General features: G+C 57.3%; 2 protein-coding genes across 2 annotated transcripts; both read right to left on the bottom strand.

Moving 5' to 3' along the window:
• Positions 1–9,000: 9,000 nt before the first annotated feature.
• On the bottom strand, positions 9,001–14,489 carry NEU4 (neuraminidase 4). Its single transcript, XM_010988489.3, has 4 exons — positions 14,455–14,489; positions 11,306–11,509; positions 10,965–11,220; positions 9,001–10,018 (listed from the first exon to the last, which is right to left on the bottom strand). Exons 2-4 carry the CDS (start codon positions 11,504–11,506, stop codon positions 9,033–9,035), a joined length of 1,443 nt encoding a protein of 480 aa, XP_010986791.1. The 5' UTR covers positions 11,507–11,509; positions 14,455–14,489; the 3' UTR covers positions 9,001–9,032.
• Positions 14,490–15,666: 1,177 nt separating this feature from the next.
• GAL3ST2 (galactose-3-O-sulfotransferase 2) lies at positions 15,667–23,039 on the bottom strand. Its single transcript, XM_064485400.1, has 4 exons — positions 22,930–23,039; positions 20,602–20,685; positions 19,200–19,464; positions 15,667–18,496 (listed from the first exon to the last, which is right to left on the bottom strand). Exons 1-4 carry the CDS (start codon positions 23,037–23,039, stop codon positions 17,678–17,680), a joined length of 1,278 nt encoding a protein of 425 aa, XP_064341470.1. The 3' UTR covers positions 15,667–17,677.
• Positions 23,040–23,644: the final 605 nt, after the last annotated feature.

The raw sequence follows: 23,644 nt of genomic DNA, 5'->3' as shown, positions 1-23,644 counted from the left end.
GGGCCAGGGAAGTGGGGCTGGTGAGAGAGCCCTGGGTGGGGGCTGGCATAGGGCTGGGGAGGGGGAAGGGCTGCTGTGGGAGCGCTGAGCTCTCAGCACGGCTGGTCGGTGGTCTGCTGTGGAGAGACGACCCTTTGCATCTGGGTGTCCCTTTGCCTCCTGAGTGTTTGGAGACTTTAGGATGTGAGGACTCTCCTGGGGTGATCAAGGCAGTGCAAGGGGGACCCTTGCTGGGGGCCTGGTGCCCCAGCCATTCAGGCTGCCCCACTGCTAAAGGGACCTGTGTTTGTGTCTCCTGAAGCCACTGACTTGGGTGGGCAGGGGATGTGAGGATCCCCACCACCCTCACCTCTTGCAGTTCAGGGTGCCCTGGTCTCACCGCAGGTCAGGGGCACCTCCGAATGGAAAGACATGTCACCTCCCCACAGCCCTGCCCCCCAGGCCCCCCGTATGTGATTGTCACAAGATGCTCCGGGTGCCGGGCCCTCGACTGGGAAGAGGCTGTGGGTGGAGGCGCCCACAGGTCCAGACAAGTGGCCCCCACTGAGGCCCGCCCTGAGGGTCACCCACCCCTGGTGGCCTGTCCAGTAGGCACAGAGCCCAGCCAGGGGTCCCGGCCGGGCCACAGCTCCCCTGGACTCAGCTTCTTCTGATCCTTCAGGCAAAATGGGGCTGCCTGGGGGCGTGGTCCGGGGGAGCTCGGGGCCTGCCTCAGCACAGTGTGCCACCATCCCACCAACCCACAGGGGCAGAAGCTGTGACTGTTTTTTGTTTTTATCTCAGTCTGAATTCCAAAAATAAGTTATCAAATACTATTATTCAGCCATTGAAGACATTAATAAATTTTTAAAATTCTGTATACTCACGTTCACAACAGCGCCATTAGCTGTAGCTAATAAGTGGCCACATGGTGGAAGCAGCCCAAGTGTCCATCAGCTGACAAATGACACACAGTTGTGGTTTGTCCACACACTGGAGTATTATTCCACCGGAAAAAGAAAGGGAGTTCTGACACCTGTTACTCCATGGATGAGCCTTGGAAGCATTACGTTCAGTGAAATGAGCCAGACACAAAAGCATGGACACCGATGATTCCACTTACATGTGGCGTCAAAGTCCTAAGGACAGAAAGTAGAACGGAGGGAGCCTCCGGCCAGGGACAAGGGGTTGGGGGTCGGAGTTCAATGGAGACAGACTCCATTTGGGAAGATGAAGACGTTTGGTGCTGGGAGGTCAGCCCTTGAACCACAGAGACCGATCGAGGCACCTGTTTCACCTTGGGAGGCTGTCCCCGGACCAGGGACAGCAGAGGGGTGGCCCATGTGTGGGCCTGCACCCCTCACTGACATACACCAGGGCAGGCAGGCCTGGGGAACAGTGCCTGCCCTGGTCAGGGTTCTCCACTGAAACAGAACCAACAGGATGCACATTATAGAGAGAAATTTATTATGAGGAATTAGCTCACAGAACTGTGGCAAGTTGGAGGCTGGAGACCCAGGGGCGACCGGACGCTGCAGCTTGTCCGAAGTCTGAGGCCTCAGGAGTCCGAGTCCCTCTTCGTTAGGAACCTCCGACCATGGATGAGGCCCCCGCATTACGGAGGGTCTGCTGATTTAAATGTCAGTCTAATCAAAAACACCTTCACGGAAACATCTAGACTGACGACCAAATCCTGGGGTACGGTGGCCCAGCCAAGCTGGCATGTGAAAGTAAGCCCCGCAGCACCTGCAGGCCCAGGTGAGCCAGGCGGACTGGCGCAGGGCCTGAGGCCAGAATCAGCGCTGGGCCAGGCCGGGCAGAACCATCTCCGCAAGGAGCCACCGCGTCCCCTCGCCCACCACCACTGGCTCCCGCTGCGGGGGGTGGGGGGTGGGGGGCGGGGGAAGGCACGTCTCGGGGGGTCCCAGCTCCGCTTTCCTGATCACCACTGAGGCTGGTGACATTTCACAAGTCCGCTGGATGTTCTCAAGATTGTACACATGTTGTCCACTTTCTTCTCTCTCTTTTCTTACGGTTAGAGTTTTCTGACTATTCTTTTTTTAAATTAATTAATAGACATTTTAAAAGCAGTTTTAGGTGTACAGAAAAATTGAGCAGAAAGTGGGCATGCACACACACAGCTCCCCCATTCTAATATCTCCCATTGGTGTGGAACGTTTGTCACAGTCGCTGAACCAGTACTAATCCATTATTATTAGCCAAAGTCCATAGTTTGCATCAGGGTTCAGTCCTGGAGTTGCACATCCTACGGGTTTGGACAAATGTAGGTTGGCGCGTGTCCACCATGACAGTGTCTCTCAGAGTAGTTTCACTGCCCTGAAACCCTCTGAGCCGCCCCCTCACCCCTCCCTTGTGCCAACCCCTGACAGCGTGGATCTTCATCTCATCCTGCAATTCTGCCCTTTCCAGATCGTCGTGGAGCTGGAATCGTACCATCTGTAGCCTTTTCAGACTGGCTTCTCTCACCTACTAACTTGCACTTAAGGTTTCTCCACGTCTTTTCACAGCTGATGGCTCATTTCTTTCTAGAGTTGAGTAATATTCCACTGTCTGGATGGACCAGATTATTTATCCATCACCTACTGAAGGACATCTTGGTTACTTCCAGGTTTTGACAATTCTGAATGAGGCTGCTATAAACATCCATGTGTGTGGTTTTTTGTGACATAGTTTTCAACTCCTTTGGGTAAATACTGGGAGCGTGATTGCTGGATTGTATCGTAAGACTGTGTTTTATTTTGTAAGAAATGTTAAACTCTCCCAAAGTGGCTGTAACATCCTGCATTCCCACCAGCAGTGATGGGAATTCCTGTGGCTCCACGTCCTCACCAGCATTCAGTGATGTCAGTGTTCTGGACTTCAGCCATTCCAACAGGTATGGAGTGGTATCTTGTTTTATTTTCATTTCCCTGATGGCACAGGATGTTGAATATGGTTTTGTGTGCTTATTTGCCAAAATGTAAAAATAACTCTTACAACTTAACAATGAGAAAACAAGTTACCCAATTAAAAAGTACACAAGAGATCTGAACAGACACCTCCCAACAGAAGACATACACATTGTACAGCCACTTTGGAACACACTTGGGCAATTTCTTACAAAGTAAAACCATCAGATATGAGTGTTTCGCAAAGATTTTCTCCCAGTCTGCGGCTACTTTTAACAGTGGTGGATCAAATTTTCTTACTAACTTTTTCTTTAAGGGATTGTGCTTTTGGGGTTGTGTTACTGTGCGTTTTGAACAAACCTAATGTTCTTCTGCTCTTTGGTGGCTTCTCCTCGTAAGAGGCCTAGGAAGGAGGAGGGGGCCTCTGGGGTCCCAGGGCTTCCCTGCAGTGTCGGTTCCCTACAGGGACACAGGTTGTGTGCTATTTAAATGTTTGACAGAACTCAGTAGGAAAGCCAGGGACACCTGGAGTTTTCCTGGTGTGTAGATTTAAAATCATGGATTCAATCTCTTTACTTGGACTTTTCAGATTTTCTATTTCCTCTTGTGTCAGTTTTCCAATAATTGTCCATTTTATCTAAATTTTCAAGTTTATCGGCACAAAATTGCTCCTGATGTCCTCCTGAAACCCTCGCATGCCCATGGGACCTCGTGTTTCCTTTCTGTTTTTCATGCTCAGCCTCATCAGGAGGGTTATCAATTTCACTGTTGTTGTTTTTTCCAAACACCAACTTCTGGCCTCTCCACTGCTGCATGGCTTTCCTGTCTCATTAGTTTTTTAGCCTCTAAAAAGGGCTCATCCTCTTCCTTATACTTTCTCTGGACTCGGTTTGCTGCCCTTTCCCTAACTGTGAGATTGACTATTGTCAGCCTTTCTTCGTTCTAGAAAGTGCACTTTAAGGCTGTACGTTTCCCTCTAATCCTGCCTTTGGCTTCGTCCCACAAGTTTCGTGTAGTGTTGGTAGAATTAACTTCAAAATCTTTTCTAATTTCCACCATGGTTTCTTCTTTGAATCCAGCATAACTTCGGGTTGTGTTTCTTAATTTGCAAAGCTATGAAGATTTTAAATTTTCTTTCATTTTCAGTTCCAGCTCAATTTCATTGTCATTTTCAATCCTTTGACTCTGTGGAGACTTGACTCAATGGTCCAACACAATGTCAGTCTTTGTATCTGAGCACAGCTGAAAAGACGACATTCGGCAGTTGTTTTGTGCCGCCTTCCAGGTGTGCTAAGTCAGGCTCGTTCGGCGCGCTGGCCGGGTCTCCCGTGTCCTTTACTGGCTTTGCTTTTGTTCGTTTGCTCTTTCAGCTCCTCCAAGACTTGTATCCAAAACCTTCTTCTTTTTCCAGTTTTTTTTTTACATTTTTTTGTATTGAGAATAGTCATTTTACAATGTTGTGTCAAATTCCAGTGTAGAGCACAATTTTTCAGTTATAAATGAACATATGTATATTCATTGTCACATATTTTTTTCGCTGTGAGCTACCACAAGATCTTGTGTATATTTCCCTGTGCTGTACAGTATAGTCTTGTTTATCTGTTCTGCATTTTGAAATCCCAGTCTGTCCCTTCCCAACCCCCGCCCCCTGGGCAACCACAAGTTTGTATTCTATGTCTATGAATCTATTTCTGTTTTGTATTTATGCTTTGTTTGTTTAGATTCCACATATGAGCAATCTCATATGGTATTTTTCTTTCTCTTTCTGGCTTACTTCACTTAGAAGGACATTCTCCAGGAGCATCCATGTTGCTGCAAATGGTGTTATGTTGTCGGTTTTTACGGCTGAGTAGTACTCCATTGTATAAATATACCACAGCTTCTATATCCAGTCATCTGTCTATGGACATTTAGGCTGTTTCCATGTCTTGGCTATTGTAAATAGTGCTGCTATGAACATTGGGGTGCAGGTGTCATTTTGAAGTAGGTTCCCTTCTGGATATATGCCCCGGAGTGGGATTCCTGGGTCACATGCTAAGTCTATTCCTATTCTTTTGAGGAATCTCCATACTGTTTTCCACAGTGGCTTTCCTTGCTTCCCTCTCCTACTCTTAATGATTTAGATGTCTTCTTTTACAATTTTGTGTTTATTCTTTTTGTAATTCATGTCAGTTAATCTCCTTTCCAGTTATGAGTTTCTCATTTTTGTAGCATCCTGCTTCTTTTCTATTTAGAGTAGACCTGTCAATATTTCTTTTAGCATGGGTTTAGTGTTGCTAAACTGTTTTAAACCTTCTACTATAACTGGGAATCAATTTACCCCAAGAGATCTGTCCATTTTTGTTTCATATTTTGAGGTGTAATATTAGGTACATCCAGATTCTAAACTGTTATAATTTCCTGTTGAATCAAAATTGTTACCATTCTGAAATGTCTCCCTTTAGCAGCAGTGGTGCTTCAGCCATAAGATCTTTGATACAATCCCTGGCCTGACCCCAGCCGTCTTAGGTCTACTTTCACAGTCTATTTTCCCTCTTACTTTCGCCCTGTCTTTATCTTTGTGTCTTATATATGTGTACTGTCAGTGGGGTACAGTTGGGTTTGGGGTGAGGTTTGTTGTTTTGTTTTTTGCTAGCTTAACCGTTTTTTCTTTTATTTGGAATATTGGTCAATTTACATTAATGTAATTCTGAAATGTCTGTATTCAAGTCAGCTATCTTAATATTTGCTTTCTATTTGTCTTACCAATTCTAGGTATATTTTCTCTCATTCCTTGCCTTTTTTGAATTGGTCAGTTTCTGTTTTTCTCTTGTCAGTTAGGGTGTGACCTGCAGGATGACAGTAATGTGACCACTTCACTCTGGTGAAAAGGGACATACCTACATGTACGTCTATGCTTATTTTCTCTCATGTGAGACTTGGGAGAGGGGTGGACTGCCATTACCTTTGGGGGCAGGATGGCATGGCTCTGGTTTTCACAGGCAGTGGAAAACATTTAAAAGAATCAATCTGGGAACCACCAAATGGATTGCAAGCTGGTTTCTACCCCAACCTGTGAAATCATCACAAGTCTCTGAGCCTTGATTTCCACATCTGGAAGGTGGTCACAGTACCCACCACCTCACAGGGGCTTTGACTTTATTAAATGGGATGAAACATGTAAAGCCTGTAACACACAGGAAACCTCCTAGAGATGTTTTATCCCTTCCCCTCTGTGCACACACACAGAGCACAGAACTGAAGCTCACAGAGAAAGAGAAGGAAGGAGAGAGAGAAAGAGGGGGCAGAAAGAGCGTCAGGAGGGAGACCCAGAGAGACAGAGACAGAGAAGCAGAGGGCCGTCCCAGCAGGGCCCCGGGGGTCAGAGCCGTCTGGGGATGGAGGCAGCAGAGGACATGTAATTTACATAGTTTCCCTCACCGTGATATTCCGTGGTGTTTGGAGGCAGAGAAGCAGCTCCTGTGGGGTTGGGCTAGGTGCACATGAGGACTGGTGGCGCCAGGACTGGACAGCTGGGCGCTCCCCAGGATACAGCCACACCAAACCAAGGAAGCCAGGGGCAGAGGTCCCAGGAAGGGTGACCCCTGCAGACCAGCAGCTGGATCTAGGGCTGGTGGGGGCGTGTGAGGGGATCACTGGCTCAGCTGCCCCGACACCAGCAAGCGCCAGATGCCCTGAGCCCCTCACGGACCAGCCAGAGCAGGTGCAGGTGGCAACGGGCCTTGTGGGTGGGTGAAGAGGGCTTTAGGAAGGCGCCCAAGCCGCCCTGAGCCCAGGGATATCTCCCCACACCCTCCCTCCCTGCCCGAGGCAGGCCACTCCTGGGGAAACCCTAGCCTCGAGCCCTCAGCAGCTTCTGAGACCACAAGGAGTGGGGCCTTGGACCCCCCCCCCCCCCCGGGGTAGCCACACTGCTGGGATAGGCCGAATTACTCAGGCCCAGCCCTGGACACTTGGGAGACCTGATTCTATGCCCGGCCTGCGTGGGGTGCGCAGTGGAGGGGCCTCGCCCCAGGCCACTGGGGGCAGGGAAGAAGGAGCCCACCCAGGACGCGCCTGCTGCACCAGCTGGGACACTGGGCTGGGCCTCGAGCCGAGGTCCATCTGACATCAGGCCTGTCCCTCCACCTGCTGTACACTGCCAAGCAGTGACAGCCAGGACCGCCCCAGGCAGGACAGCCAAGCTTTCCCCAAGTGTGTCCCACCCAGTTTAGGAGCCAGAAATCTGACGTCGAGGTGTGCTAGAGCCGTGCTCCCTCCCAAGGCTCCTGGGGAAGGTCCTTCCTGCCTCCTCACTTCGGGGGCCTCCAGGCATCCCCGGGCCTGTGGCCGCTTCCCTCCCATGTTCATGTGGCCTCCCTGACTGCCCTCTTTCACCTCTTATAAGGACACTCCTGTCAGACTTAGAACCAGCCTAATCCAGGATGGTCTCATCTCAATCCTTACCTTAATTCTTACATCTGCAAAGATCTAATTTCCAAGTAAGTCACAATCTGAGGTTCCAGGTGCAGCTGGGGGGACACTAGTCACCCAGTCCAGAACTGAGCAACAGGGCACCGGCCACACGCACCTGTGAGTTCCGTGTCTTCAAAAAGCCCCACCTGCCCATCCTGGCTGCTCTCTGTGGTTTAGACTTGAAAACAGAGAAGCAGACTCAAGCCACTGCCCAAAAGGCCCAGGTGGAAGGGCCGGCCTCACAGGGGCTGAGGCTGCCTTGAAGTGGGGGCCCCCGGGTGGGCGTGCTCAGGGCTGTGAGGAGCCCCAGAACCAGGCTCCCCATCCTGCCACTCCTTGGAGCCCAGTGGTGACCCCCAAAAGGTGGCCACCCCTGCAGGGGCGGCTGAAAGTGAAGGTGAGTCAGGGAGCATCTCCCCACTCCCAGAGGACTGGCGTCCTCAGTTCCTGCAGGCCCCCGCTGCTCAGGGGCTTGTGGCTGCCCCAACCCTCTGGGAGACAGTATCAGATGGTCGTGCTGTCCTGGAATCCAGCCTAAGGAGATGATGGAAACCAGGGTCACCCAGGGACACCTCAGAGGTGCTCATCACACGCCTCACAGCCGGGAAAACTGAGCAGCCCTAGAAGGTCACCCTGCAGGGATCTCGTGAAGAAATTACGTCCTGGTGCGTTGGGCACTGTAAACAGACCTGGAGAGGGAGAGGTAAACAATGTGCTAAAACAAAGTCAGAGCTTTTTAACAGAGCTTTTTCAAGAAGTCAGGGGAAAAAAAAAAATGAAAGAGATAATCATCGTTGTGGCGGGGCAAGGGATCTGTAAGGGGTCATTTTTTTCTTTATAGTTTTACACACTTCTCAAATTTCCTACAATGAGCATATTTTATTTTTATAACCTAAAGTGAAGACTTTAAAACAGAGAAGAAGCAAACTGTGCTTCCGTGAGGGCTCAGGGGCTGGTCCTGGGAAGTTACCCAGCCAGGGAGGGCAGCTGGCCCACACACCTGCAACCCCGCAGGAAGTGCATGGACCAGACAGATAGGGCCGCCACACAGGAGATGGGCCTTTCCTGCCCTCCTCCTGCCCCACCACTGGCGGCCCGGCCCTAGGGGGCTTGGCTAAGCGGGGCAGACCCCACAATGAGGTTGGGGGCTAGAGCAGTGGGGACCTCCCCAGGCTCTGACATGGAAAGAACTGAGCAGAGATGCTGCTGGACAGACATCCAGAAGATGTTTATTTCTTGTTCATGTGCCAGAAAGTAGTCAGCAGGGCAAGATTAAAGCGGAAAATGGTACGGACCACCAAGCACCTTGGGCTAACCTAAGGGTCCGGCACCCCAACGCATATACCTCCCAGCACCCCCCAGCTGTGTGGGTCACCAGGGTCAGCTGCTCATTCACTGCCCAACCTGCCCCCTACCTCCCTCCCTTCCAGCCTCATGCCTCCTTCTTAAAGGCCAGCCCTGCTTGTTAGAGAGTATTAAACCAGACCTTCTGTACAATCTGACAAGGTCCTTCACAAAGACACTCTCACGACTCTCCACAGAGAAGCCAAGGAGCAAAGGCACCCCAGAGCTCCACCCCAGCCTGGGGTCACACCAATGCCATCCCCCCTCCCCCACCTCCCAGCATCCCCCACCCCTGCTCCCCTCCCCAGCTCAGGCACCCGGGGACCAGGCCTGGCCAGAGGCCCATCAGGAGGGCCAGCAGCGCTGTCGAGGCTTGTCCCCGAGACCAGACAGCTCACGGCCCGCCCGCACATTCTCTAGGACTTCACGCAGGGAGAACAGGCAGAAGGAGATCTCCTCGTAGGAGGCCCTGGCCCCGCTCTCATATAAACAGGCGAAGGTCAGGACCCCCTTGGAAGTGGGCCCAACGCATGCCAGGTCCGAGTAGCCACTGGGGCCCTCATAGATGACCCAGGGCCCCGTCCAGCTGTGGGGATCCAGGGGGGACCTGCTCAGGTGGATGCCCATGTGGAGCCGGGCCCTGTGCCCCACGGGATGGGAGTAGAGCAGCCATGTAGGGCCCTGAGACAAGGCCACAGGGGGCCCAGGGAGCTTCAGGGTCCAGGGCCCCCTGTTCACACTGAGCCCAGAGCCCGGGCCAGGCTCCCAGGGACCATCCCCACATCCCTCTGTCCCACCCAGCCCCCGACTTCCGTGGGTGTCTCCAGCCCCCTCCTCTAGGGGCTCCTGGACCCCGGGGCAGAGGTGTGGAAGGTGGGGGGCATTCCTAGTGCCCATTGACCATCCCTCATCCCTTGGCCCGCTGGAAGGCGGGGCCAGAAAACCCACGATGCTGCCCTGGCAGCCCCAGGCAGTCTCAGTCAGGGTGGGCACCAGCTCCCCAGGCAGGAAGGAGGCGCCCCCATCTACACTGATCGCTTGCACACGGCTGCCCTGGGGGCTCCGGGCGTTGCAATAGAGGACTCCGCTAGCCTGCTCACTGTCCACCATAGCCAGCTGGCACTCGCCTGAGCGCAGGTTGGGCACGAGGCCTCCGCGGTGCCAGGTGCGGCCATGGTCATCACTGTAGAAGGCGAAGGAGTGGGGGCTGGTCCTGCAAATCTTGCCAAAGCACTCTCGCCGATCCACACGGTAGGCGTAGGCCGGCACCAGCAGGCGGCCCGAGTGCAGCTGGATGCCATGGCCTGGGCCGACAGCAAACGTGGCCCAGTCTGCAGAGGGGAGGGGCTGCTGGTTACCCCAGGATGGGGAGCCATGGCTGCATCCAGGCAGCACCGTCCTGGGGGATAGGGGTGGGGGCAGTGCCTTGGATTAGGGGACAGCTCCTGAGGAGGCCACCACCTGCCGAATGCCTCCACCCTCCACTCCCTTCAGCCGCTCTGAGTCCTCCCAGGCTGGACAAGCCTCTCAGGCCATCACCAGGAGCCGGGAGCCCAGGCAGGCTGCTTGGCCAGGTTCTCAGCGGGTGAGTAGGTGGCCAGTCCCCAAGTGCAGGTGGATGGCCTCCAATGGTGCCCAGTGTCAGCGCTGCCCTGACAGAGGGGCAGCTGAGGGCAGAAGGGTCTGGGCAGCCCCTCCTGACAATGGGCCAAGTCCCCTGGGGAGGGGTCCACACCACCAGACAGCTCTCTATGTCAGCTGTGTGTCCTGTCCAGGTCTCAGGGCCTGCCCCACTCCTCTGTTTAGCTCCCACCTGCCAGGGTCAGGTGGCCCCAGAGGGCAGCGGGTGGTCAGGCCCCTGGGGAAGGGGTGGCAAGAATAGAGGGAAAGCTGCGGGGCCAAGCCGACCTACCCAGCGGCAGCCCTGGGCTGGGCTCGGGGCGGGGGAGGAGGAGGAGGAGAAAGTGGGAAGAGGGGCCCTACTTGGCATTTAGGACTGGGGGGATCTCAGCGCTCACACAGAGACAAGGTCAGAGAATGAAAGAACTCGTTGAGTGCAGGACTGAGGGGTTCCAAGGACAGGACGAGGACAGCCCCACAAATGGCGTTGGTAGCCCATAGGCTGGGTGCGGGGCAAGGATGGTAGCTGGGAGACCTCCAGCCAGACCCCGTCACCGCCCAGGGTGCAGACGCCCCCGCGGTGCGGAACCCCACCCTCTGCGCGCTTGGACCCTCACCCCTCCTCCCCGTGCAGATCCAGCCCCTGCGCCCACCTACCCTGCTCAGCGCCGCCCACCGCCTCTGCTGTGAGGTCCCGTACACCACCCCAGCTGTGCCCCGCATCTCGGCTCATCACACAGCAGAGGCGAGCAGCGTTCCTGCCCGCAGCGATCTGCGTGGCCTCGGAGGTGCGTCCGCGCACAGCGATGAAGAAGAGAAAGATGGTGGCTGTGCGCGTGTCATGCACAGGGCAGGGGTTCATGGAGCGGTGCTCCTTCAGGGCCGCCGTCCCCAGCACATGCGCGGCGCCCCACTGCAGGCAGAGAGGCCCAGCCTCAGTCTCCCCGTCAGCGCGGCGCGACCCCGCGCTCCCCAAATGGATGCAGCCCGGAGCTCACCCGCACGGAGCCCCCCACCAGCGTGCCGATCCTCTGCACCAGGCGGTGGGCGTGAGCGTCATCAGGGCTGAGCCGCTGCTCTGCGAAGGCCAGCAGGGTGGGCCCGGGGGGCACGGGCAGCAGTGCGGGCACACGGTATGTCAGGCCAGTCCTTTCACGCTGGAAGAGGACGGTCCGCACAGGGATACGCGGGGCCCCCATGCTCTGCAGGTGCAGGCCCCAGGACCCCAGGGTCAGCGAGCCATGCCTGCTCCTTTCTTGTCTGTCCAGATTGGGGAAGGGGCTCTGCAGGTGCAGGCCCCCCTCCCCCTCCAATCCACCTTCCTGTGCCCACCCCAGCCAGAGACTGTGCTGTCCCCAGATCCCTCACCCCCCGACCAGGGCAGTCCCCACCCCACACCTGCACCCCAAATGTCTGGAATCGACCCCTTCCTCCTCTGAACACCACCCACAGAGAGGGAGTTCATTGTTGGGAGCCCAGGAGCCTGGTCAGAGCCCCTTGACCTTGTCCACCCACGTGCTTGGGACTCCCAGTCATCACAGAGCCTAACCAGTAGAAGCCCGCCAAGTGGACAATCAGGGCCAAGGCTTTGGACGAGGAGGGGCTCAGTGTCCCCAGGTAGGGGCCCCACAACCAGAGGAGCCTTGAAGCACAGAGACAGAGCACACCGAAAAGGACACAGATAGAAAGACGTGCACGAAGCACGGACAACACGGGAGATGCACAGAAAGGCACATGCCGCGTGCGCAAGCCAAGTCTTCCTGGGGGGAGGCACCCTTCTCAGACCTGTGGGGCAGCAGTGTCAGGGAATTTGGGGGAATAGCCAGGAAACGTAGGGGGTAGCCGGCTGACCCAAGAGGGGGACCCCCGCAGGTCTCTGGCGGAGAAGGGGCCTGAACTCCAGGGCCCAGAGGAATATCTGTGGGAGCAGGGGACCCACCACCCTGCCCCTCGGGCTTCTGAGCAAGGCTAGGGGCATGGGGAAGTCCAGCAGAGCCGCCCCTACCCATAGAGTACCCCAAATCACTCACACGTGTACCGCAAGGGAGCTAAGAGCAGCACACGCCAGTGGGGCAGTGAGAGGAAACCCCCCAAGGAGGCCAGAGAGTTCACCACCCTCCTGCCCTGCTCCTGCCCCCTCCAGGCAGAAAGGAACCAAGTGTGAGGGCAGGGCAGAGGGGGCTGAGGTTTGAACTTGAAAAGCAGCTGCTTCCACACAGTGAGGAGAGGAAGCAGAGCACCTCGCTGACAGAGACCCCAGGAGCGGTGTTCACGATGGAGAGAAGCCAGGCTGGAGGTGGGTGTGGTGGAGGCCGATGGGCTTCCCAGAGTTGAGAGCTGAGAGCTGAGAGGGGAGGGGCAAAAGGGGAGACAACAGCCCAGGCCCCACCTGCCCCTGCCCCGGGCCCCCTTGCCCACAGGCCAGGGCTTCTGCAGGGGTGACAGAGCGTGGCCTGGGGCAGCCTTTCTGGGGGCAGCCTCCTTCCCGGGAGCCTGCACCTGAGGGAGGCTCACGGGGGCAGGGCCTCAGATTGGGGTGCATTTGGGGCACACATGGGGGCCGCAGTCCCGACGGACCCCCTACCAGGGGTCTCCTCTGATTTGCAGAAAGGCAAGCGTGGACTGGCCCAGCCCCCATGGAGGGGCAAGAGTGAGTATGCTCCCCCACCTCTGAGAGTGGTGGCCCATGTGCTGCGACAGTAATAGGAGGTGTTTGGGCAGCGGAGCCAACGGGCCAGGCGTATGGCAGGAACTAGACCCAGCACTGAGGGGAGGGGGCGGGGAGGACCACAGCAAGGCCAGCGCACATCCAAGGACATGGTCTCAGGATGGAGAGTAGGGTGACTGCAATGAACACACACACACACCTCACCAGGCCTGAGGTCCCCAGAACAGTCACCTCGGTCCAGGACCGCCTGGTCCAGCACATCAGCCCTGCCCGACTGCCCTCAGGGCCTAGCAGAGCCCCTGCCTAACTCCAGGGTGCCCCTGCTTCACCGTGCCTCTGGGGCTTCTGAGAGCAGCTTCCTGTGTCTGGGAATCCCTTGGGCCCCCACCCCTGCTCTGCATCCAAAGAGCAACTGTGCCCCAGCAGGAAGCAGGCGCAGGTGCCACGTGTCCCTCCAGGCTGAATGGACACAAGTGGGGCATTCTCTCCACTTGGCTGGCCCCACAAGGCCTGGGACCACTGAGCGCCAGTGCCAGCAGAAGCAGGGGGCTCAGGCCCAGCCCCCCCCAAACCACCGCCACATGACAGAGCAACAGAGATGGAGGCTCCAGAGACCATCTGGTCACTCTGCTCACTGCACAGAGCAGGGCAAGCTGCCAGGTGCTTGGAGCACCTGTGCCCAGCCAGGGCCTTGGGTTTCTCCAGAGCCCCAGAGGTGCAGGGAGGCCCCTCAATCTCAGCAGAGGAGCAGGGCTCCCAGGCAGCTGGCCCTGTCCAGCTTGGCCAATTCAACAAGTTTCAGCGTTAAGTGGAGTCAACACCTGTAAGTCTCCATGCCCGGCCCCCCTCTCCAGGGGCACTGCGTCACAGAAGGGGAAGCTGAGGCCTGGGGAGGAGACGGGACCCCCAAGGCAGCCTGGTCCCTGGCCCTGGACCCGGGCAAGTTCATAAGGCCATTCTGCCTCAGCGGGGGCCTACCCCGCACTCCTGCAGCTCGTCCTGTCCGGGCTCCAGCCTGGAGCACAAGCCAGCACAGGTCACCTGGGCCTCACCCTCGGGCTCAGCACGGTTTTGGCCTGGGGGCCTGTTGATGTCAGGCACGCACAGCCTGCAGCTTTGCAGTGAAACGCTCACACATGGAGAGTACAGGCCATCTGCACTTGAGTCCAGTCTGAGCTGAGTGCCCTATGTCCCATCCAGGGCAAAGACTCAATTACAGACCCTCCACCTGGTGGAGCGTCACCTGGGGGCCCACCTGATCGCAAATGCTGGGGCAGGGCCCCCAGCTTTGGGCCCTGACACCCAGTCTGCATCCATCCCACCCTCTAAATCTCCCCTGGGCCCTTCAGGAAGTCGTCCCATGGCAGGAACGGGGGTCCATGTGGAACTTCCGGCTGGAGGGCCCTTGGTCCATAAGCCCATCACCCTCCGCCCAAAGAGGGCAAGTCCTGGGTACAGATGAGGGGCAGGGGGACTCACCAGGCACAGCAGGGCAGCCGCAGGAGTGCTTGCCTCTCGACCCAGTGAGCAAAGCTGAGACAAGGGCCCACTGTGTGGGCGGGAGCAGGGAGCTGGCCGCGCCCCAGGGCTTCGTCAGGACCCAGGGCCCTCCTGCCAGCCATGAGACTTGGTGCCGCACAGAGAGGGGCAGGGGTGCAGACAGGCATCCGAGGCGGGGACAGCATCAGGATGCGGCCACACAGGGCTCCACCCTGGGGGCTCACCCCCCAGCAAGGCTGTGCCGGGGGCAGGCTGCTGCCAGGGGCCACAGCTGACCTACATGGGGGACAAGGTGTCAGTGGCCTCCAGGTCTCTTCCAGAGACGCTGCCCACGAGAAGCTGTGTGATCGCTCTGCGGTCCTCCACAGCACATCCCAGTGCCTGCCTGCCTCTCCCTCGGGCCTCAGGAGGCCAGCCCTTTGGCCCTCAGCAGCCACAGCCCCACATCCTGCCCCTGCGTCTGGGGCCACCATCTCCTCCACATGGTGACGGCCATTCCCCCTGGCCAAGCGCCAGCAGCCCAAGGAGGGGTGGGGAGAGGTCGGTGGTGCCCGGCCATTCTGCAGAGGTGGCTCGGACCTGGCACACGTCACTTCTGTCCACCTCCATGGGCTCCAGGACATCCCCAGCCCGAAGCCTCTGCCCAGATCAAACCGCAGGGGTCTGCCATGGAGGGAAAGGGGAAGACAGGTCTGAAGGGACAGTTAACGCAGCCTCCTGCCTCTCTGGAGTCCCATGCAAGCAGGAACAGGAGAGGGTCCACCTCCCTTCTCTGTCCACCACTTCCCAGCCTGGTCTGCTGAGAACCCTCTGCTGGGGGAAGGCGAGTCTTCGAACCCCCACATCACCTGCACACAGTCCCCCAGCCCAGGCAGGGCCATCTGACCAGGTGCACATGGAGCCACAGAAGGAGGCGGCCCCCACACACGCCTCGTTCCCTCTGCTTGGAGGTCTTAATGTTTTAGCTAAATGCCAGCTTTTATAAACATGGAGATTTCACATAAAAACTTGTATTTCCAGCCTCTCTTGAAAAATCAGACTGTCTGCCTCCCCAGCTTCCCCAACTCCCTAGGCACAACTAACTGGGACAAGCACATTCCATCCTGGTCACCGGCAGCACGGCTCACCATCCCCAACCCCAGCCACACAAAGGCGTGGGGATGCCCCTTCCAAAAGGAGATTTACACACTCTGTTCTCCCAGTTTTATTGGCTGTGTAGGACTTAGCATTCTAAGCATTCCTTTTTTGGATAGACAACCCGTTCTGAAGTTCTGTTACAAATCACGTGTGCTTTACATGGTGATAAATACCCCCAAATTTCCCTCCAAAAAGGTGGTACCAGTTCACATTCCTGCCAACCTCAAAGGCAAAAGCAAACGCCACTGAATTCCCCGGGTAATTTCATGTTCTTGGTTACTGTGCGGCTGAGCACAGCCTCGGTCAGTGGTCGCAGCATTGCTGGCGCTGGTGGTGGTCTGACGCCACCGCCCTCTCCCCCGACTGCCCGCTCTCTGTAGTAAGAAGCAGCAGCATCTTCTGTTTATCCCGGATTCACGTGCCTGCCCACGTTGGCTGAGTTGGGGGCCTTGTTTTCTTTGGGAGTTGGGGGAGCTGCCTAACGTTCAGGGCACTGATTGAGTCTTTCTTTAAAATGGGGTAATTTCCCCCATTTTTTGTTTGATTCTAGGTTCTTATCTATGAGCCTTACTCTGCTGCCAAGACTCCCGTCAGTCGCAGGTGGCTCACCCTGGATCTGATTTCCCTTCTCCACTCTCCCTTGGAATTTCTTTCTTGGCATTTTCCTCCAGGTGGAGGATGACAGACCCTCTGGAGGGTCTCCTGGCTGACCCTGGCTCTGCAGTGTCCGTTCATTCTTCACGGTCTCTATTCCATTTCTTTGGGAAGTCATGTTTTCCTTTTCCAAATACTCTTTTATTCTCAAATTGGCAGCAATATGTCTTCTAATCTCACAGAAAAGTCATTCTTTTTAAAGTCCCTCCATTAAATTGGTGTCCAGGGGAGCTGCTGCCTGTTCTGTCATAAGTGAGGCTCCTCCCTCTTTGAAAAGCTGATTCCCCTGAGACGTTTGGACGCGTCTTACCCTGAGAAGCAAGAGCCCCTGGCCCAGGTGCCCAGGCTCAGCTGCTGGGGTTCAGGGTGGAGGGCCCTACATGGAAGGAAGGGGACCCCCAGTGCCAGGTGGACAGGCCAGGCTGAGCCTCTGGGCTGAGTGTGTGAGCATGGGTGGCTCTGTTTCTTGGGTGCTCCAGGCACCCGACTTTTCTTAGGGCACAGGGCACATGGTGCTGGGTGTGTGCACCCCACTCTAAACGCTGGGCCCCCAAGCAGCCAGGGATCACATCCTGCCAGGCAGGGCATCCTCAGGCCCCCACCACAAATGACAAAGAGGGTGCCTGGAAGCTGCCCTCCTCTGGGGTTGCATCCAACGTGGTCTCCATGGCAACCAAGGGTGCAGTGGCCCATCCAAGCTCTCCTGCAAGTTTTCTCCTTCACTGGACATTTGGGGATGGGGAGGAGGCTATCCCAACACAGAGCCACAGCACTGACCCTCACTGTGCTCTGGCTAAACCATTTCTCTCATAAGCCAATCTAACATTTCTCAATCTAAAACTGTTCTTCGGTTGGAAACAAGCCTCATACAGCCAGAGGTGGGAAGCTGGACATTCCAGATCCTTTCCTTTGTCTCAGCTCCCCAGGCCCAACTTCAAAGTGCTCTGCAGGTGCTGAAACAGTGTCTCAGTGACCAGCGCCATGTCCCCATGGCTGGCAAACTCAGGGGAGCTGCTCTCAGCTCCTCAGGGATCCATGGCCCTGCTGCCCAAGCTCCCCGGATTCCCTGGTTCCTGTTCCTCTGATGACATGTAATCAAATAGCCCTCATTTCCAACCTGGTAAGACTACTCTTTTTTTGATGAATAGGTTCACATCGTCAGAACGGGTGTGCCTACTGTCCAAGATTTGGGGACCCCCACCAAATAGGCCACCTCTGAGAGGATGGATCATGGGTGATCTCTTCACAGGCAACCGGCATCTGCACCCTGAGGAGCAGTGGTCTGGCAGGGCCTGGGTCTCCCAGATGCCCCAAGAAGCCTCCTCCGAGCCTGAGGCAGTGCCCATGGCCTCCCAGGGATGATAGGAGAGGGGCCAGAGACACATGGGGTCCCCTCTCCGGTACCATTCCTCTACTCCTCCAGGAAGGGGATCTTCTTCGGGGGCTTTTCCGGGAACTGCAGGGTGTACAGGTGGGCCATGTACTGGAGCTCGGGCATGACCATTCTCCGACACATCTGCAGTGTCTGATTGTCCAGGCCCAGCCTGAGGTTGTAGCCCAGGATGTTAGCCTTGCCCGACTGGTAGGGGCGCAGCAGGCGGTCAGTGATCTGCAACTGGTTCTTGGGCCCACCGTCCTGCAGGCACAGAGCCTCGAGCTCACGCCTCCGCACCCGCAGCAGCTCCACCTCTGCGCACAGCCGCTGCAGGCCCAGCTCCGCGTGCACCTTGGCCCAGAAGGTGCGGTTGAAGTGCTGGTAGAGGCGCCAGTCCAGGGCGCACCAGCGCTGCGCGCGCTCCTGGCCCTCGGGCGTCAGGCTGGTGACGGTACGCCGGCTGCGGGAATTGAGACTGAAGGAGACCACGTCGTCCAGCCGCCAGTGCAGCAGGCGCCGCAGCAGCACCATGGATTCGTCGAAGTGCTCGGCTATGAGAACCAGCTGGAAGCGCTGCTCCACGGCAGCGAGGCTCGCGCGGACATAGCCCTCCTCGGCCGGCGCGTTGTTGTCGAACCCCAGGTCAAACCACATGTTGTTCCTGGTGTAGATGTTGCTCAGGCCCAGGCTCCAGTTGTAGTAGGTCCACGGGGAGGCCAGGAAGGCTTCCAGGCTCGTGACGCCCCTGAAGGCAGGGGTGTGGTCTTTGTAATAAACGAAGGAAGACTCCAGCTGGAAGACGGGGTTTCTGAGGATGGAAAAGTAGAAGGTGTCTTTGGGCATGACCTTCTGCACCTGTTTGGAAATAAGACAAGAAGAACTGGTGACTCTCTGGGCTCCTTCTGGGCGGCCAAGGAGGCAGGTGGTGTCTTCTCCCCCAGCCGCCACCCAGCAGGACACCTGAACCTGCCCACTGCCCTTGCCCCATCACCTTCCTGCAGCCAGTCCAGGCCACCTTGCTCCCCTGCCTGACACTCTCCACCGGTGTCCAGAGTGATCCCAAAACACCTGAACCAGGCCATGCCCCACCCCCCAACACCCTCACCCTTCCCCCACTCACCCAAGCTAAGCCTTTGTAAGGGAGATCAGAGAAGCCCCTGGGAGGAGATGACTTCTAAGTTGAGACCCGAATGACCCAGAGAAGGAGCTGTGAGGAGCCTCCCTACCAAAGGAGACAGCACGTGCAAAGGTCCTAAGGTGGGAAGAACTGGCAGTTTTGGGAACCAGGAAGAAGCCAGAGAAGAGGGAGAGAGCAGCAGGCCTCTGACTCCAAGAGCAGCAGGCCTCTGACACCTGCGACCTGCAGCAGGGATGGGGTACTCCGGGCTGTGCGGAGGCCCCTGCCAGCCACCGTGCGAGGCCGCAGCCAGGTCCCTGCATGCACACACCCCACGACCCAGCGTCTCCAGCATGCCAGCCACCATCCCTCTGTGCCACAGTCACACCACAAAGCCCAGGGGCTGTGGGTAGCTGGGGCTGAGCCCCACCCCTCCCGCACCTCCGGCAGGTTGAACCGCAGGTGGTTGCACATGATGTTGAAGTGCTGCTTGGGGCCGCTGGGCTCCACACCCTCCACGTAGCGTGCCAGGAAGAGCCAGGGGTAGCCCAGGTGGAACTGGGAGCCCACGGGCAGTGCCACTGACAGGTTGTTTGTCTCGGCGAAGCGGAAGAGGATATTGAGCACCGTGCTGCTGGCTGTCTTGTGTGTCTTGAGGAACATGACGTTGGTGATGGGGGGCCCCTCAGCCTTGTCCCCAAGGAAACTGGGGGGAGAGCACAGCCTCCATCAGTGAGGGAGCCCCCTTCTGCACTTCCCCACCTGGAGAGATCCCAACCCAGCAACCCCCAAACCTGGGGCCCTCAAACCTTCTCCCATCACCATGCTCCCCTAATCCAAGATCCCCCAACCCCTACTCCCTGAACTGGTGACACCCCAACCTCAGCCCAGCCACTGTGCTCCCCTTAACCTGGATACACCAGCCTGGCAACGTGGAGGACACTGGCACAGACCCACTGCGGCCTCCATGGGGCACCAGCTGCCACACACACACTGCAGGCTGGGATCCCAGGCCCTGGCACCCCTTCTGCCTCATGACTGAGTCTCCCAGGGCACCCAGCATAGCTCTGGCCTTGTAACTGGGGCCACATGTCCAGCGTTTCTTGGCTGACCCTTCATGCCAAGACTGGCAGATCTGACCACAGGTGTCCACTCCATAGTGATGCCTACCCAGCTGTGGACTCCAACCTGGAGCAACAGGCCCCCTCCCTACCCTGATGCAGGGCCCCAAAACAGGGCTGGTAAGAGAGACCCAGGATGGTGAGGGATGGGGTCCAGAGGCCTGCACCAGCCCCAGGGACCCTCGGGGACAGGCAGAGATACCAGGGGGCTTTGGCATTCCCTCTTCTTCTGTGGAGATCCAACCAGGGGTAGGGGAGGTTACCTGGGGTCCAGGACCCTCCCAGCAAGCAGGCTAAAGCACTGGGCCTGGGTGGCCATCCATAGGGACCCTGGGCTTCACAAATGACGTACCACCAACCAGTAGGGGTGCAGAGGTCTGGACATCCCCACCCCTGCCTCCCAGCACCCAGTCACTCTCTGCACACAGCAACTCTACCCAACCTAGCCTGGGCCCAGGTCCCATCCTCAGGTTGCCTTCCCCTGAGGCCTGGGCAGCTTATTGCCATGGGAGTCACCAGGAGGCCCCCAGGAGGCTGGGTGACCACAAGGAAGGGCCCAGCCCTCCTCTTATAGACGGGAGTCTGGTGCCCAGAAGGGATGTGAGGCCCGCCACAGTCACAGCCAGTGCTGGGTGCCACTGGGAGGTGGGCAGGCTGGGGTCCTGCAGCTGCCCTGGGAGGGGGCAGAGCCCAGATCTCAGATCACCCAATGCAGGACTCACGACATGAGCAGCCTGATGTCCACATTCAGGAAGATGGCCAGCAGGAACACAGTCAGGGCCAGGAGGAGTATGGCCTGGAAGCACCTGTGGGTAGGAGGAGCCCTTCAGCCCCCGAGTCAGAGGCCCGGGAGGAGCCAGAGCCACCCACCCCTACCCGCTCCACCTCCCCATCATCCATGGAACAGCTTGTCTCCAACAGCGGCTGTGCACTGGCCCGTGGGCACCCTGCAGTGAGGGGATGAAACCTGGGGTGGCATGAGCCTGCAACTCCCTGAACAGGGCCCCTGGGAGACTGCGCTGTGACTGGGACCCCTGAGCTCCACCCCGGGGGCAGGCACATCTAAGGAGGGGAGAGGAGGGGCCCCCCAGAGGGGAGCCTTGGAGGGCCTGCCTGGGTGCCAGGAGCTTAGCAGGTGGTGTGCAGGCCATGGTCTCTGGGTTGGGACACCCAAGGGAGATGCTGAGACCAGATCAGGGAAGAGGCAGGGCTGGGACAAGTGGTGCCCCACACAGTGAAATAGGGATCCCCCCATGTCCTGCCATCCCCTAGATGAAGAAGCTGCAGTGGATCGGCCATGAGGGGCCCCCCTGCCCCTCTCTACCCTGAGGGCCGCTTTGGACTGTGGGGTGTGGGCCTGGGAAAGGAAGAGGAAGCCCCAGGCAGTCTTGGCCATAAATGTCACCCATGTGCAGGCCGCCCCGAATTTACATCCCCTACCTGGGCTGCCCCAAATCCCCACAGGGGGTCCAAAGGCATTGCCATTGCCAAGGTCCAGACCATGGTTCCCCACAGGCCCCAAAACCCACCCCTTGCAGCAGACGCAGCACCTTCCACCTGCTCTGGCCTCATGGCCCCACAAAGTGTCCGTCTGCCTATCGTCTATCTTGACCCACATCTGCTCACCTTCTTCTCCACTCCTGGCCCACAGCCGCCCGGTCCTCCTCACGTGTGTCCCTGCCCCTGTGGTCCACTCACCCTCAGCAGCCCAAATGACCCTCTTATGAGAAAGCCCAACATGGTTGATGAAACCCTTGATTAAACTCCTGAATTTAAAAGTCTCCTCTGCTAAAACCCTCCCCATCACTCCCTGGACAGTGCAAGTCTTCCCGGCAGCTCCCTCCCCACCCGCCTCCTCCCCCTAGCACCCTCCAGCCTCAGGGCCTCTGCCCTCACCCAGGGTCCAGAGCGGTCCCCTCCCCAGTTCCCTCCCCTACTGCAGACTTCCCAGTTTGAGCTGGCTTGGGGTGCAGGGGCCGAGAAAGGTTTGGATGTGGGTGCAGCAAATCTGTTGAGTGTGAACTGTCCTGAGACCCCCTCAAGAGAGACCAGGCAGTGGCTGGAAGAGGAGTCTGCAGCTCAGGGAGTTGCTGGGGCAGGGCATCCATTTGCACATCAGCATAAAAATGCATAGCACAGGCCTAATCAGAAACAACAGTGGATTTTCCTCACCAATCCAGAATTTTGGAGAGGGAAGCTGCTGGTTCTGGCAGACTCAGCCCCACCCCACTGAGGTTATTGGCATCTCTCCCTCACCAAACTTGTTGCCTCATAGTCACAAGATGGCTGCCAAGCTCCAGACATCAAGACATGAAGCACCCAAGAGACTTTTAGAAGACTCTAGCAAAAGTCCACTTCCATCTTGTTGGTCAGAATAGGTTACATGGTCACCTGTAGCTGCAAGAGGGTGCTGAGAAAGCACTGTTTAGTGTTTACAGCCTCTGAGGTGGGGCGGGGGCGGAGGACACAGAGAGAAGGTGGTGGATGTTGGCCTCAGCTATATTTATGCAAATCTATGAGAATGGTGGTCTGCAGCCTGGACCCAAGCTGGGCTTGCCCGTGGAGGCAGACACGTCTCTGAAGGAAATACAGGGCCATCTCAGATGTGGCCTGACTGGTTGCCCAGGACCCAGGTGGCCCAGCCAGCAGCAAGGGGTTCCTCACAGCCCAGATCTACCCAGAAGTCAGGCCTCCCTTTGGTCCCAGTGCCCAGGCTGCAGGCACTTCCCAATGTTGGATTCTGCACAAAGAATCACAAGCTAGCTGGCCCCAGACATAGCCACCTGCAGCACGGTGCCACCTGACTCAGCTCGCCACCTGTGGGCCTGCTGCAGAGCTTTGGAAAAGCCAGCGTCCTCAGGGCCGCAGCTGTTCTCCTGGCATTTGACTGATAAACACCTGCTGTGGCCCAGGTACACTAAGGGCACCGATCTGCATCGGGGTACTTGGTCCTGATTTCCCAGTGAGCAGACCAGCTGTGTGGCTGCTGGGCGAAGACCCACCCAGACCCCCTCACTCGGGAGGGGCAGCACTACCCCTGCAAGTCTCACCTGTCACCTGCAGACGGGGAGGCAGGGTCTTCCTCTGCCTGAGACAGCCCGAGGCCTGCGGCCTCCTCTGCGCTTCCCTGCCCCCACCACGCCCTGCGCTGCCGCACCATCCAACCAACAGGTGGCACTGATGACTCGAGGGAAACTGATTCACACTGTTAGTTCCCCATCTTGAGTTCTTGGAGACAGGAGGCACCCACACAGACCTGCACGTCTTCACCTTGACTCTGCCGATAACAACATGAAGCTTGGATTCTGAGAGGTGACCCTGGGAGAAGCCACCCAGCCCAGGCCCCTGTCACCAGGCATCACCAGGACAGGCAGGTGCCAATCTCCTGTTCCCAGACACGCCTGGGAAGGTTTCACAACTGTCCTTCCCAGGTCAGTTCCAAGGTTCACAGCCTTCTCACCAAAACACCTTCCCCACCCAGCTGCTCCCAGGCCCTCTCTAGGCAGATCTGAAGTCAGAGGGTGAGCCTCAGACCTTCCCATGTTGCAAAAGGAGGAGAAGGAGAATGGACGAGAGAGGGATCCCTTGGAAACTAAGTCTGGGGCCTGAGTCTCCGCACGGGCTCTGCCAGGCAGGGCAGCCGGCCCTCAGCTCCAGCACGCAGAGGGGAAGCTGGTATCAAGAAGGCCTCTGGCAGGGGAACAGAGGGCATGGTGGGGGCTGGAGAGGAGGAGGGGGGCTACACCACATGGGTTCACAGCCTCT

The sequence above is a fragment of the Camelus dromedarius genome, chromosome 4, assembly GCF_036321535.1.
Source record: "Camelus dromedarius isolate mCamDro1 chromosome 4, mCamDro1.pat, whole genome shotgun sequence".
In the NCBI taxonomy this organism is placed as follows: domain Eukaryota; kingdom Metazoa; phylum Chordata; class Mammalia; order Artiodactyla; family Camelidae; genus Camelus; species Camelus dromedarius.
The sequence above is the reverse complement of the archived record's forward strand: the minus strand, read 5'-3'. Positions and strand labels throughout refer to the sequence as shown.